Source organism: Geotrypetes seraphini, chromosome 1, assembly GCF_902459505.1.
Source record: "Geotrypetes seraphini chromosome 1, aGeoSer1.1, whole genome shotgun sequence".
NCBI lineage: Eukaryota > Metazoa > Chordata > Amphibia > Gymnophiona > Dermophiidae > Geotrypetes > Geotrypetes seraphini.
In genome coordinates, this window is record NC_047084.1 from 21,445,281 (window position 1) to 21,459,204 (window position 13,924).

At 42.6% G+C, this 13,924-nt stretch overlaps 1 protein-coding gene across 2 annotated transcripts in view; it reads right to left on the reverse strand.

The window, feature by feature from the left end:
- Positions 1-8,891, reverse strand: part of CCDC125 (coiled-coil domain containing 125) — a 62,904-nt gene extending 54,013 nt beyond the window's left edge. The window contains exons 1-3 of one of the 2 annotated variants that reach the window (XM_033927568.1): positions 8,670-8,891; positions 5,367-5,766; positions 4,723-4,781 (exon numbers count right to left, since the gene is read on the reverse strand). In XM_033927568.1, coding sequence (XP_033783459.1) covers positions 4,723-4,781; positions 5,367-5,718 — 411 coding nt within the window. In that variant the 5' untranslated portion in view covers positions 5,719-5,766; positions 8,670-8,891. The remainder of the gene's footprint in view (positions 1-4,722; positions 4,782-5,366; positions 5,767-8,669) is intronic. The other variant, XM_033927645.1, reaches the window with a different exon arrangement.
- Positions 8,892-13,924: the final 5,033 nt, after the last annotated feature.

Here is a 13,924-nt window from a genome sequence, read left to right on the forward strand (position 1 = left end):
TAAGGATTGATGAGGTGTGTGCAAAAAAAAATATGCATGAGCGACAAGTTACATACGCCACAAATTTATGAGCAGGCGCGGAGAACAAGTGCCAGTGAGATTGTGGGAGGGTTAAATACTCAAAACTTAGAAGAATAACAATTTACTTAAAGTTTTTGCTTTGTCAGCTTTCTGGTATCTGTACATAAAGTGGCGTACCTAGCATATGTAGCACTCGGGGCCCATCGTTTTTTGCCCCCCCCCCCATCTGTACGAAAAACATGATTTTTAGTAACAAGCCACACGTCACACATGAGTACCTAGGAAAAGGCAGCATCTTACATATTGCAGTGAGCAGTACATCAATACACCCATTGTAAGACTAAACAAGCCAGACCATCACAGATCAATCCTACACTGTCAATCCTAACAGAAAACCATGTCTTTCGAACACACAGAACACAGAAAACACCTTCGCCTAGTATGGAATATGTCATCACAAAATAACCCCTCCCCCTTTTATAAAACTGTATTGTGGATTTTAGCCACGGTGTTAACAGCTCTGACGCTCACAGAATTCTGAGCATCAGAGCTGCTACCACCACGGCTGGCACTAAAAAACGCTCCACAGTTTTGTAAAAGGGGGGTAAAATAAAAATACACAGACAAAGGTTAAATTGAACGCTGCATAAAATGCAACACCACAGAAACAGTGACAAATGTCTCCTAAAGCAATAAATAAATAGAAACTTTTTGTTCTACCTTTGTCTTCTCTGGTTTCAGCTTTCCTCATCTTCTTAATAATAATAATAATAATAACAGTTTATATACCGCAATACCGTTAAGTTCTATGCGGTTTACAGAAGATTAGTGGAGTACAAGTTGAGTTGACGTACAAGTTGAGTTAACTTAAGGGATGTGGGAACAATGGGGAGAAAGGGCAAGAGAGGGGAAGGAGGGAAGTGGGTCAGCTGTCTAGGTATTTCAGGAATAGGTGAGTTTTGAAGCGTTTCCTGAATACCTCATAAGTGGTGGGCAATAGGAATTGTTCTAGGTCTTTACCCCATAGAGCAGCCTGATGTGAGAGAAGATGCTCATGGTGTTTTTTTAGTTTGCATCCTCTAACCGGGGGAGAAACGAAGTGCGAGTGGGAGCTTCTCTTGTGTTTGTTGGCTGAGAAGGAGAATAGGTCAGTGATGTATTTAGGGGTTAGACCGTAGAAAACTTTAAAACAGAGGCAGGCGAACTTAAACTTTACACGAGCTTCCATCGGCAGCCAGTATAGCTGTTTGAAGTATGGCGTCACGTGATCGAACTTCTTTAGACCGAAGATTAGTCTGACCGCAGTGTTTTGCATTAGTTGTAATCGTCACATATTCTTTTGGGGGATTGCTAAGTAGGCGATGTTACAGTAGTCGAGTTGACTTAATACGAGGGATTGTACCAAGATTCTGAAGGCAGAGTTATCAAAGTATGCTTTAATGGATTTAAGTTTCCAGAGGGTAAAAAAACTATTTTTGATTAGGGAGTCCACCTGATCTTTCATGGTGAGGCATTGGTCCAGAGTTACACCCAGTATTTTAATGGTGGGCTATATGGGGTAGTTATGTTTGTTGATGTCTAGTGGGGTTTTGGTGTCAAGAGGGCGCGGTGAAGCGACAAAGAATTTTGTCTTCTCAGTATTGAGCTTGAGTTTGAAGTCTGTCATCCAATGTTCCATCAAGTTTATGGCTTCTGATGCTTTTGGAATTGTTTCCGAGATGGAGTTGGCAAATGGGATAATAATTGTGAAGTCATCAGCGTAACTGAATAATTTTATCCCCAGCTGGGTTAATTGAACGCTCAGTGAGGTCATGTAGATATTGAAAAGCAGAGGGGATAGTGGGGACCCTTGCGGAACGCTGGATGGGTTGCTCCAGGTGTTGGAGAGATCATTGTTGAAGCGAACCTGATAGGTTCAGGACGAAAGGAAACCATGAAACCAGTTTAGCACTTCGCCTCTGATGCCAATAGCGTCACTTGTTACTGTCTTCCTTCCATCCACTGTCTACCATCTCTCTGCCCCTCCCTATATGGCATCCATCATCTTCCCTCATGGTCTGGCATCTTTCTCCTTTCATCTCTCTTTCCCTCCCCCCTGTGGTTTTTAGCATCTCTCTCTTCTCATTTCCTCTGCTCAGATCTGATATCTCTGTCTCCTTCCCCATTCTCTGGCATCTCTCTCTCTCCTCTCTCTCTCTTCCCTTTCCTTCTCTGGTCTTCCTTCTTTATTTTCTGCCTCCGTTTAAATTAAATTATTTCTTATTATGCAGTCCTCAGTTTCCCTCTTTTCACTATGTCTACCCACAGCATGCCACCCTTTTCCTTCACCCCTCCACTATCTCACTAACTCTATCTTCTTCCCCCATCCAGCATATGTCCTTTTTCTTTATCCCTCCTTCCATCCAAGTCAAGATGATCTACTAACAATAAAATTAAAAAACACAAAGCACACTATACGCTGAGAAAATGTTAATTATCATTCCTATTCTGGGAGATTTTCAAAGAGGTCAAGGCAGATGACTCTATGCATTGTCATCTCAGTAACAACCATACAAAAATAGACAAATATACCCCCTTCCTTTTTATTAAACCACAATAGCAGTTTTTAGCGCAGGGAACTGCGCTAAATGCCTAGCGCTGCTCTCAACGCTCATAGGCTCCCTGCGCTAAAAAACACTATTGCGGTTTAGTAAAAGGGGCCATAGTGCAAAATATAGACAGCATATATAAATTCAGACACATTTTGATCACTAAATTTAAAATAAAATCATTTTTCCTACCTTGTCTGGTGATTTCATGAGTCTCTGGTTGCACTTTCATCTTCTGACTGTGCATCCAATCTTTCTTCCCTTCTTTCAGCCTGTATGTTTCTTCTCCTCCAGACCTCATTCCCTCCCATAACTTTTTCTTCCTCTCTCCCTGCCCTTTCTTTCTTTTTTCTCTCTTGATGCCCCCTTTCTTTTTTTCTGTTTCCCTGCCTGCCCCCTTTCTTTCTTTCTTTCTCCCTACCCTCCACAAAACCACCGCCATGGCTGCCCCAAGCTCTTTCTGCTTCCCACCATCGGGCCAACCAGCATTCCGACGTCAATTCTGCCGTCGGAGAGGAAGTTCCGCCCAGCCAGGCAGCGATTGGCTGGCCCGAACTTCCTCTCCGACGGCAGCCTTAGGGAGGTGCACAGCCGGCCAGATCCGGACCTGGCCGGCTGTGCACCCCCCCTAAGGCTGCACCCGGAGCGGACCGCCCCCCCTTGGTACACCACTGAACACGTGGCAGCGGCTCCTCTCAAGATCCCCACCTGCGTCGGAAGTCCGATGCAGTCGGGGATCTTGAGAGAAGCCGCCACTGCATCTTTCAACTTAAAATAGTGAGCAACACGAGAAAAAGTATGAGCGACGCCAATGAAAATAGTGAGCGATCGCTCATGCGCTCAGCTTAGAGGGAACATTGGTCTGAACCCACTCTCTACCCAGTAGTGGCATAATACCCAATTTTTGCCCCTGCTCGGCGGACATGGCGGTGGCATTGTAAAACAGCCAAGCTATCCTCAGGGATCTCTATGTATCTGCCCATTCAGGGCAATTGTTCATTTTTGCCAGGCTTACAAAATGTTTCTTTTAAACGATGGGCCGAGAAAGGATTACAATATCTATTTCAGTTGTTTTCGGATGATGGATAATTGGCCTCATTTGCTGCTCTATGCTGTACGTTCGACTTGCCTGCCACGGATGTTTTTGCCTACTATCAGATACGACATTATGTTCATTCTTTACCAACTGGCCATTTAACAGAGGACAGCTGTGAGGCACTTTCTGAACTTTTCAGTCTTTCAGCTCAACAAACGATTCCTCTTCAATTTCACCTACTGAGCCTCCGGGATTGTCAACCGGGGCCGAATTTGGACATTTTGGTGGCATCCTGGGCGGAAGATCTGCATTGCTCTTTGACTGCCTTACAAGTGCAACAAGTACTAAAAAACATCAGGAAGGTGTCCTCTAACATTCTTCATTGGGAATTACAATTTAAGATTGTTCTGCGACTTTACATCTCCCCTGAGCGAGCATACCAGATGGGTATTACTCCTAATCATAATTGCCCGAAGTGTGCGCAGGCCCATGCAACTTTAGGACATATGCTTTGGACTTGTCCCCACATTCTACAGTTTTGGCATGGACTTGGACATTATACCACATCTCTCTGGGGCAGGCGGTGGTCTCCTACGCCAAGAGCACTCTTTGGATATTATACTATCGCAACGCCAAAACCTAAAGGGATGACAGCCTTTGTGACCAGAGTGTTACTAATGGGCAAGAAAGCTATATTGACTAACTGGCTGTCCCAGGACCCACCATCTTATAGTCAATGGAGATCCTTGATGATCGTTCATGCATCTTTGGAGCGAAGACAGGTTGGGGATCTTGACCTAGGCCTGGGCCGTCGCTTTTGCCAGACTTGGGAACATTTCTGGATGGACCTTACTCCCCATGCTCGAAATAGACTATTGAACTTGTGAGGATAACCACATGTTACATGAGAGATTGTTGCACTTGAATCCTAGCCATGTGGGAGGGTGGGGGGGGGGATTGGTTTGTGCACATATGAAAGAATTTGGTTCAGCATATTTGTATAATGTTTCTTGCACTTTATTGGCAATTTAATAAAAACTACTTCAATATACATATACAGCAATAAATGTTACTTACTTCTGTAACTTCTTGAAGCTGTTGTCTCAGTTTTTTATTTAGTATTTCATGATTGTTATCTATATGGATAAAGAAGTAACCATAGATAGCAGATTACTTTTCAAGACAACATACACTGTTAATTGCAATACAAGATACACTGAAAGAGCTGTTGCATCTATTGTGATATAACAGATGACAACCATAATTAAACTAAGCAAGTCACTTAATGTACAATGTAGTTACACTTCTCCCTCCTAATCCATGGTTTCACTATCCGTGGATTCGGTTATTCATGATTTTTTTTTGGGGGGGGGAAAGAAATGCTGCATCCTGGACCTTACCTGGTGGTCTAGCAGGCTTTCGGGGCAGGAGCCGTCATAGTCTCGAGAGACAACGGGAACTCACAGCAGCCATTTTGTACGAGTGATCTGCACGGGGCAGGAACGTAGGAAGATCGCTCCTGCCCCGAAAGCCCACTAGACCACCAGGTAAAGTCCAGGATGCCAGGGAAAGGCAGGGGTGGGTCTGAGCCGGTACAAATGTTATTCGCAAATTTTCAATATTCATGGGCTGGCTCTGCCCCTAACCCCCGTGAATATTGAGGGAGAAGTGTATAGTACAACCTGGTGACCAGAACTATTTTGTTATAGTACAAGCCTTACCAGAACCGTTTTGCTGGTTGCATCTAGTTGTCCTTCCTACTCCAGGTCTTCTAGGTTGAGCGTCACAAGAGCTGCCGCATTTTGCTATGGTGGTACCATGGTCTGCTCCTTTCTTTATCAGAAGAAAATGACCAAAGCTCTTGTCATCCAAGCTGTTCCTCGGTTTAGATACAAATCCACTCATTCTCCTTGCATTATAAATACCACCACTCATTCTCCTTGCGTTATAAATACCACCAGGTCTTCTACCATATCCATCCCCCAAGTCTCCACCAGCCAGAAAGTCCTCTTCCTCCTCAATAGACCCATTTTCCTGTTGTTCTTCAAATGACAGTGAAGATACCTCAGTCATTGGATTATACTTAAAAGCTGATGGACTTTCGTGTATGAATCTTGGTGACTATTAAAAAGAAAGAGAGTTAAAATAAAATATAGGTTCCCATAAAAATGGCAGTTCCTATGCATGTAGAGTTTATTACCCATGAATAAGTAAATAAAATATTCATGAACAGCTACATTCTAACTCACAGTCTCACAAACTGTGTGCCATGAGAGATTTCAAAATTTTACTTTATTTTTAAAACTTCCATTCCTAAATATACACTAGATGACATGTATGTCACTTACCCAAGTCTGCCAATATTACGAGCGTCTGTGTGCATAAGAATATAGCTGCTCAGACAAACATCATTCTTTGACATGATTGGTCCTTGAAAACTAATAGCAAGACATTTTAGTTTTATTGTTTTTATAAAGTACTGTAGTTATCTTGACTGGAGCAACAAAGCAATCAAGGCTTTGTTACCATTTGGATCTTCTTACCTTTGCAATTTTGAATTTCAGCTCTGACAGAAATTAAATTGAAAAGAGAAAACGACTACAGATGGTGGATGATGAAATATGCATTTGCTTGTCAATTATTGAGTCACATTTTGAATTAATTTGCACTCAAAAACAAACACATCTAGAGCATTGATTAGCAAATCTATTCTATCTACTTTAGTTTTACCGTTGTTACAATTACCCATACATAGCTTAAAGAACTTTAAATAAATAATCTAAACTTTAATTTTGTTGGTTTTGCAATTTTATCATTTCAATTATAAATGTGCCGCGCAAAACATTTGCTCCGTTTAGTGTGCTGGAGCTAAAACAGTTTGATAAACCAGGCATGATATAGGGGTAAAATGGTCTGAAGAGTCCATCTCAGTTGATTCTGGGCAAAAAACAAGGGATTTTGAGGCGGATGGGGGCAAAAGACAAAAAAATAAAATTAAAAAAATTATTTAAAATCAAAGATGGCTGCCACCAGAAAAATCATGCCAAAAATGGCTCATGGAGACCTCCCTGAAGGAAAAATATCACAGGGAAAGGGGTTTTAGAGGAGGGACACCTGGGATCTGAGGGTCAGAAACCTTCAAATTTAACTTTTAGGGACCCTCCCGTTTATCCCCATAGACTTCAATAGCCTTATTCATGGTGCTATGTGGTACCTGTCTGCTTCAGCTTAGGATTACAACTGGTATCAAGGGAGAAGAAATCTGCCTCACAGATTCACTGGATGAACCTGGCCTTCTGGCTGCCAGTCGGACTGAGCATCCACTCCTGAAAACCACACCAAGAAAGGGGGGGGGGGGGAAGCACCATGCAGCTAGCCTACTGTTAGTCATAAGAATAGCCTTACTGGGTCAGACCAATGGTCCATCAAGCCCAGTAGCCTGTTCTCACAATGGCTAATCCAGGTCCCTAGTACCTGGTCAAAAACCAAGGAGTAGCAACAATCCATGTTACCAATCCAGGGCAAGTAGTGGCTTCCCCCATGTCCTGAGCCAGGAAGGAGCCCAAACAGCCTGAGCTCAAGCTCCTGACTTAATCAGGAATGTGAGCAGCTATACAAGGAATGGCCCCTGAGCTACAAAAAATACCGGTAGGCTGGCTAGCTAGATATCACCAAGGGGCTGATCCCACTTGCTACAGACTTCCGCCATGTGAGTCTGTAATCTACCCATCCTACCTTGTGGAAAGGCAATGCAGAGCAAGGTATATTAAAAAAAAAAACACAAAAAAACCCACACATCAAACCCCAAGGACCATATGACAAAGAACTCAAGCTCAAGATACAGAAAACGAAGGGAGGTTGGAGGTTCAGATAGGGGTATTTGAAGATGCATTTCCTCCTGGGAGTAGAGGGTATCTGTTTGGGACATAAGGTGGGAGTTTGGCTGATATGTAGCCAGGCGCCATGTCATGTAAGGACTTGAACGCAAGTACTAAGCCTTTGAAGATGCAACGTTTGGCTACAAGTAGCCAGTGGGCCGACGCTAGTGCTTGGGATAATGAATCCCGGGTGCAAAGGTTCTTCAGTAGTCTGATTGCTGTGTTTTGTACACATTGGAGATGCTTAATATTTTTTGCTGTCATTCCGTAGAATAATGCGTTGCAGTAGTCCATGCTCGAGAGGACAAAGGCATAGAGAAGTTGATAAAAGTCCGGTTCAGAGAAAGTGTTTTTTATTTTCCGTAGTTGTTGTAGAAAATAGAATGAAGATGAGACCACTTGCGAGATACGGTCGGTAAGTTATGTTAGTTGAGAAGTAACCCTAGGTTGCGGACTTGGTCTTTGGCAGTTATGGTAGATGATTCCCTATAGGAGAGGAGGGCCATTGTAGGCACAAAGTTTCCACTTTTTCCATTCTGTCAGAAAAGTACTGAACAAAAAAAAAAAAATGAAAACTCGCTGAATTAAGTGTACTGTATAGCCCTCAATGGCATTAATTGGGCTGAGAACTTTTCAGTACACCCCCCCCCACCTCATATATTGGGCTGTTTTGGGGCTGCTTTTTCAAGAGGATTATAAAAAAGAATCTGGCAACACTGGCCAGAACCCACAACCTCAGGGTGCCAAGGCTGCAGTTCCAATCCCTGTGCCACTCTTTCAGGAAATAACATGACAAACAATATCTGACAGGAATGGCAAAACATAGTTAACAAAGCATGGTAAATTATAATATGACAAAAATGATATGGTGACAGACAGTACGGTGAGCATAAAATTACAAAGCATGGGTAACATATAACGACAGGACTTAGAAAAAAATGGCTATGTTTGTGTATGTGAAAAGAAAGGTGAACCGAAAAACAAGGTTATAATTTTGCGAGAGTTGCGGGGAAAAGCGAAAATAGTAAATATCGTTTACAACTTAAAACTTGCAAACCCACAATGAAACTGAATCCACTACATGAAAAGGCTCAAATAGAACTCAGAATTCAACTAAACACCTAAAAAGGAGCACAACACACTCACGTAAGTTCTCCGATAAGCACCACTGAGGAGGAGAATTTGGTCTCCCACTCTCGGAGAGCTGGATTGTCCCCTTTTCTTTCTCTTAGTCGCACCTGTTAAGTTTTCTCCACTTTCTGCTTCCAACTTCCCTCCGCCCCTATGCCAAAAGAGCAGACATGGCGGACTTACGTCACGTGACAGTCCTCGGCGTGACGTCACCAGGTGCCCTTTTTTTTTTTTTTTTCCCCGCCCCCCCAAAAAAATAAAAAAAGAAAGGTATGGGCTGGTTCGTTTCCCACCTCCTTACTCATACGTAATTGTAGAGAGCCTTGACTCACAGTAAACTCTCCTACTGTCTACACTTCCAGCTTCTCGGCTGCTAAAGGTGAGACACCTGTTGCCATAGGAGCCAGCACTGTGAGTGCTGAGCACCGCCTATATTGAGCAAATTTCTCGAGTATGTCCAAGGTGGGGGTAATTTATGTTGGACTTAGCACCCTCAATCATTTTGAAAAGTTGGCTCCTATGCCTGTTGTTGAAAAACTAATTGTAATAGAGAAAAAAAATATATATTTGATTTGTAACTTTTGCGAAAGAAGCTGATTCTGGCAGTGGTCAAGTTGTTCTTTTTTTAAATCGTATTTTTATTAACAGTGGAAACACACCGCCCAACAGGGCAGAACAACAAACTTCTGTAAGTCAAAAGCAGTCCAATACAAGTGGAGTGTCAGAACAGAAACAAAGCCTTCCCCAGGTATCCCCCCCTCACAGGTACAATATGCATATAAGCAAAAGAAACATTGATGGTAGCGGGTCAAGTTGTTCTAAGGGTGGTTGGAGCTAGTAGTATTTATGTCCTGGGGAAAATATTCCTTCTTTGGAGTGAGCTTCTACAGTTTGGAGATGTGTAAAGCTTGATAACAATAAATAGCAGTGATTGTAAAAGATAATCTGTAAATGTTCTTGCTGGTTGAAAGTTTGTACTAAGCTGGCAGATAGGAAACTCTACATAATAAACAGCTAAAAACAATTTGATTGGCTGATGGTTCCTGTAAAATGTTCAGCCAGAAAGTTGAGCAGATAGCTAATCAGTTGGAGACGGGGCTAAAAGGAAACTAGTGCTGGTTTTATACTCTTGTGAGGGAAGTTATTTTAGATAGGAAAGATTGTATTTCAGAAGTTGTTCAGCTGTGTTTAGTGTTGAAAGAGAGTTGGGTGACATTTTGATTACTTTTACCAAGTTTATTTATATTTGATCCTCCAGATCCCAGGGTTACCACCTTAAACAAGATCCTCTGGATTGCTTTTTGGTTTAGCTGCTTCTGTCTCAGCTGTGTTAATTCAGGCTGTAAATTATCACTTCAAATCAAAGGTGTTAAATTTTCCTTTATTCAGAAAAATAATTGCAATGAAGTAGTAGTCTCATGAGACTGATCACTGGCAAGCAAATTTCAGTTCTTTTCGCACACATGAGCTTCTTTCTTGACAAGGGGAGAGTACAGAATTCTAAAGGCAATTTGTAACATTTTTCAGATAAAATGTTAACTCTAAATTTTGCAGATCCACAGCTACTTCTATAACACGCTTAGAGCCCTCCTGCCAATGTACTTTGTCATCCTCTGACATATCCTGCCTCCACAGGAATAGGACATCATGTCAGAGGGGGTGGGAACCAGCATAGAATGACAGCATGTTGGTGTGTGTGTGTGGGGGGGGGGAGGGGGTTGGTGTGTGTGGGGGGGGGGGAGGGGAGGAGTATCTTGCAGTTCCTTCCCTTCTTCATCCTTTTATTATTTACCTTATATTTTCCTTGCCGCAGCTGGGCAATGACATGTCTGATAGGAAGTGAGTAGACCATGGAGATGGGGCCAAGAGGGGAATATGCTGAATGGCAGGAGGTAAGGAAGCAAAAAGAAAGGGAGAATGCTGGATCATATAGAGGTGGATGATAGCAGAGATGTAAGATGCTAGAGCTAGACCATGTTAGGGAGCTCAGGGAGTGGTTGGGGCAAGAGAGGAATTGAGAACCATGCTGGTTGGATTAAGAGAGGGAATGCAGGACCATATTGGTAGGAGAAGGGAAGAAAAAGGGGTATGCTGAACACAGGGAGGAGGGCATAAGGAGACAGGGGAGAGCTCTATTGGGTCTCGCAGACAGAGTGGAAGAAGGGGGTACCATGTTAGAAAAAGTGTCTGATGCCAGGGGAAGGACTGAGGCAAGAGCTGTAGATGGGAGAACACTGTAAGCCTGACCAGGGCTAAGCAGAGTAGCCAAAGCTTGCAATGGAGTGTTGGAATTTAAATAGCATAAGACTTGCCATATTGGGGCAGACCGACAGTCCATCAAGCCCAGCATCCTGTTTCCAACAGTGGCCTTCTCAATTACCTCGCTAGATCCCAAGTAGTAGAACAGATTTTATACTGCTTATCCTAGGAATAAGCAGTGGATTTCCCCAAGCCATCTCAATAATGGCCTATGAACTATTCTTTTAGGAAAGTATCCAAACCTTTTTAAACCCTGCTAGGCTAACTGATTTCACCCCATTCACTGACAATGAATTCCAGAGTTTAACTACACGTTATGTAAAGAAATATTTTCTCTGGTTTGTTTTAAATCTACTACTTAGTAGCTTCATCACATGCCCCCTAGTCCTAGTATTTTTGGAAAAAATAAACAAGCGATTCACATCTACCCTTTCCACTCCACTCAGTATTTTATAGACCTCTATCATATCACCCCTGAGCTGTCTCTTATCCAAGCTAAAATGCCCTAGCCACTTTAGCCTTTCCTAATAGAGAAGTCATCCCTTTTATCATTTTCGTCACCCTTCTCTGTACCTTTTCTAATTCTGCTATATCTTTTTTGAGGTACAGCAACCAGAATTGCACAGTTTCCGACTGTGACTGAACCTTAGAGCGATACAAGACCATTATAACATTTTCACCTTTGTTTTCCATGTCTTTACTGATAATTCCTAACATTCTATTTGCTTTCTTAGTCTCTGCCGCACACTGAGCTGAGGATTTCAACTTATCCTCAACGATGACACCTAGATCCTTTATCTGTGCAGTGACTGCTAACATGGAACCCTGCATCAAGAAGAACCTTGTGAGACTGGGCATCAAAATAGCAGACGACGTTTAATGTGAGCAAGTGCAAAATGCATGTGGGAAAGAGGAACCCTGCATCACGTAACTATAGTTCAGGTTCCTCTTTCCCACATAAATCACTTTGCACTTGCACGCATTAAACGTCATCTGCCATTTTGATGCCCAGTCTCATAAGGTCCTCTTACAATTTTTCACAATTCTCTTGCAATTTTACAACTTTGAACAACTTTGTGCCATCAGCAAACTTAATTATCTCACTAGTTATTCCCATCTCTAGATCATTGATAAATATGTTAAAAAGCAGCAGTCTCCGCAAATACCCCATTATTTACTCTTCTCCATTGAGAATATTGAACATTTAAACTTACTTTCTGTTTTCTGTCTTTCAACCGGTTTTTAATCCATAATAGGACATTGCCTCCTATCCCATGACTCTCTGATTTCTTCAGAAGATTTTCATGAGGTACATTGTCGATGTCTTTTGATAATCCAAATACACAATATTAACTGGCTCATTATCCACATGTTCATTCGCCCCTTCAAAGAAATGCAGTAGACTGGTGAAGCAAGATTTCCCTTGACTAAATCCATGTTGGCTTTCTCTCATTAATCCATACTTATTATATGTTCTGTCATTTTGTTCTTTATAATAGTCTCTACCATTTTGGCCTTTCCTGATAGGGAATTTGCCCCATCCCCTATCATTTTTGTTACCAATGTATCATCAACAATGACACCTAAATCTTTTTCCTGGGCAATGATTTCTAATGTGGAACCTTGTATCATGTAGCTATAGTTTGAGTTCCTCTTCCATACTTGCATCACTTTGTACTTGCTCACATTAAATGCCATCTGCCATTCGGATACCCGGTTTCATAAGGTCCTCCTGCAATTTTTTATAATCCTCTTATGAATTAACTTTGAATAACTTTGTGTGTCATCATTTTAACCACCAAACTTGTTATTCCCATTTCTAGATCATTTATAAAAATATAGTATTAAAAAGCAGCAGACCCATGCAGAACCCCACTATTCACTGTTCTCCATTGAGAATATTGATCATTTGTGACAGGATATGCCTTCTGTCACCAGAATCCTCATACTTTAAGAAGGGATCTTTACTGGGAAACTACTATCAAAAGACAGCATGGGTTTAGCCCTGAGAACAGACACCATTGAAGAAGCTCATTTGCATATGAATTTGCATACAGAAAAGAGATCTCTTAGAAGGGACAAACAGGACCCTAGGAAGTGGGTGAGAACCCCCCCCCCCTCACCTGTGGAATAAGCCTAAATGTAATATAAAGGAAGAAAAGCCGACTTCTAAACTCTTACTAAAAGAATCCAGCCTCAGCCTGATGGAAAAAGGGTTTAACAAACAAGACATTCAGAGCAATGTGATTGGAATAGTGGAGAGAATGACTGGTGATAACAAAAATCTGGATCACTACAAATGGTATCAGGATTGAGCTTGTGAAATTGCCCAATGCTCAAAAAATGACTTCAAAGACAGGATTAAAATGGTTGGCTGACCAGCTATAGAGTCAACAAGAAACTACAGAATAATTCTTTGTGTACTGTAGACCTTAAACCAACTATGGCAAACATAGCAACCTATATTGCAACTTGTCTTGCGGAGACAGCACCCTAAAGACCTCCCAAAGAGGGAGGGAGACCAGAGTTGGATCAAATGGACTTAAGGAATTGGACTAAGGTATAAGTCTTGATCAGAAGATGACCCTGAGGCTTACTTGAATACAATTAATTGAATGAATAGTGACAATAGCTTGCTGGCCAATTGACCAGTGGGCAATTCATCTGGTGCCCTACCCCGCCATTTTCAAGAGGCCTGCTGGCTAGCGAGAGTAGGCATCCCTCTGGCCAGCCATCGTAACCAAAGTAAGGGGTGGGGGGTCGTCAGAGGCACTGGGGGGGGAGTGGCAGGGGGGGTTGCATGGTGACAGGAGGGAGTGGGCATCTCTTCTACTGCTGGGGGGGACGTTACTTGGTGGTGGGAGTGGGCACCTCTCCTGCCGGGGGGGGGGCATGCTTGGTGGCAGAAGTGGGCATCTCTCTCACTGCTGGGGGTGTCATGGTGGCATTGCTTGACAACAAAAGAGAGTTGGCATCTCTCCTGCTGCCAGTGGGGGTGTTGGGGGGGCGTT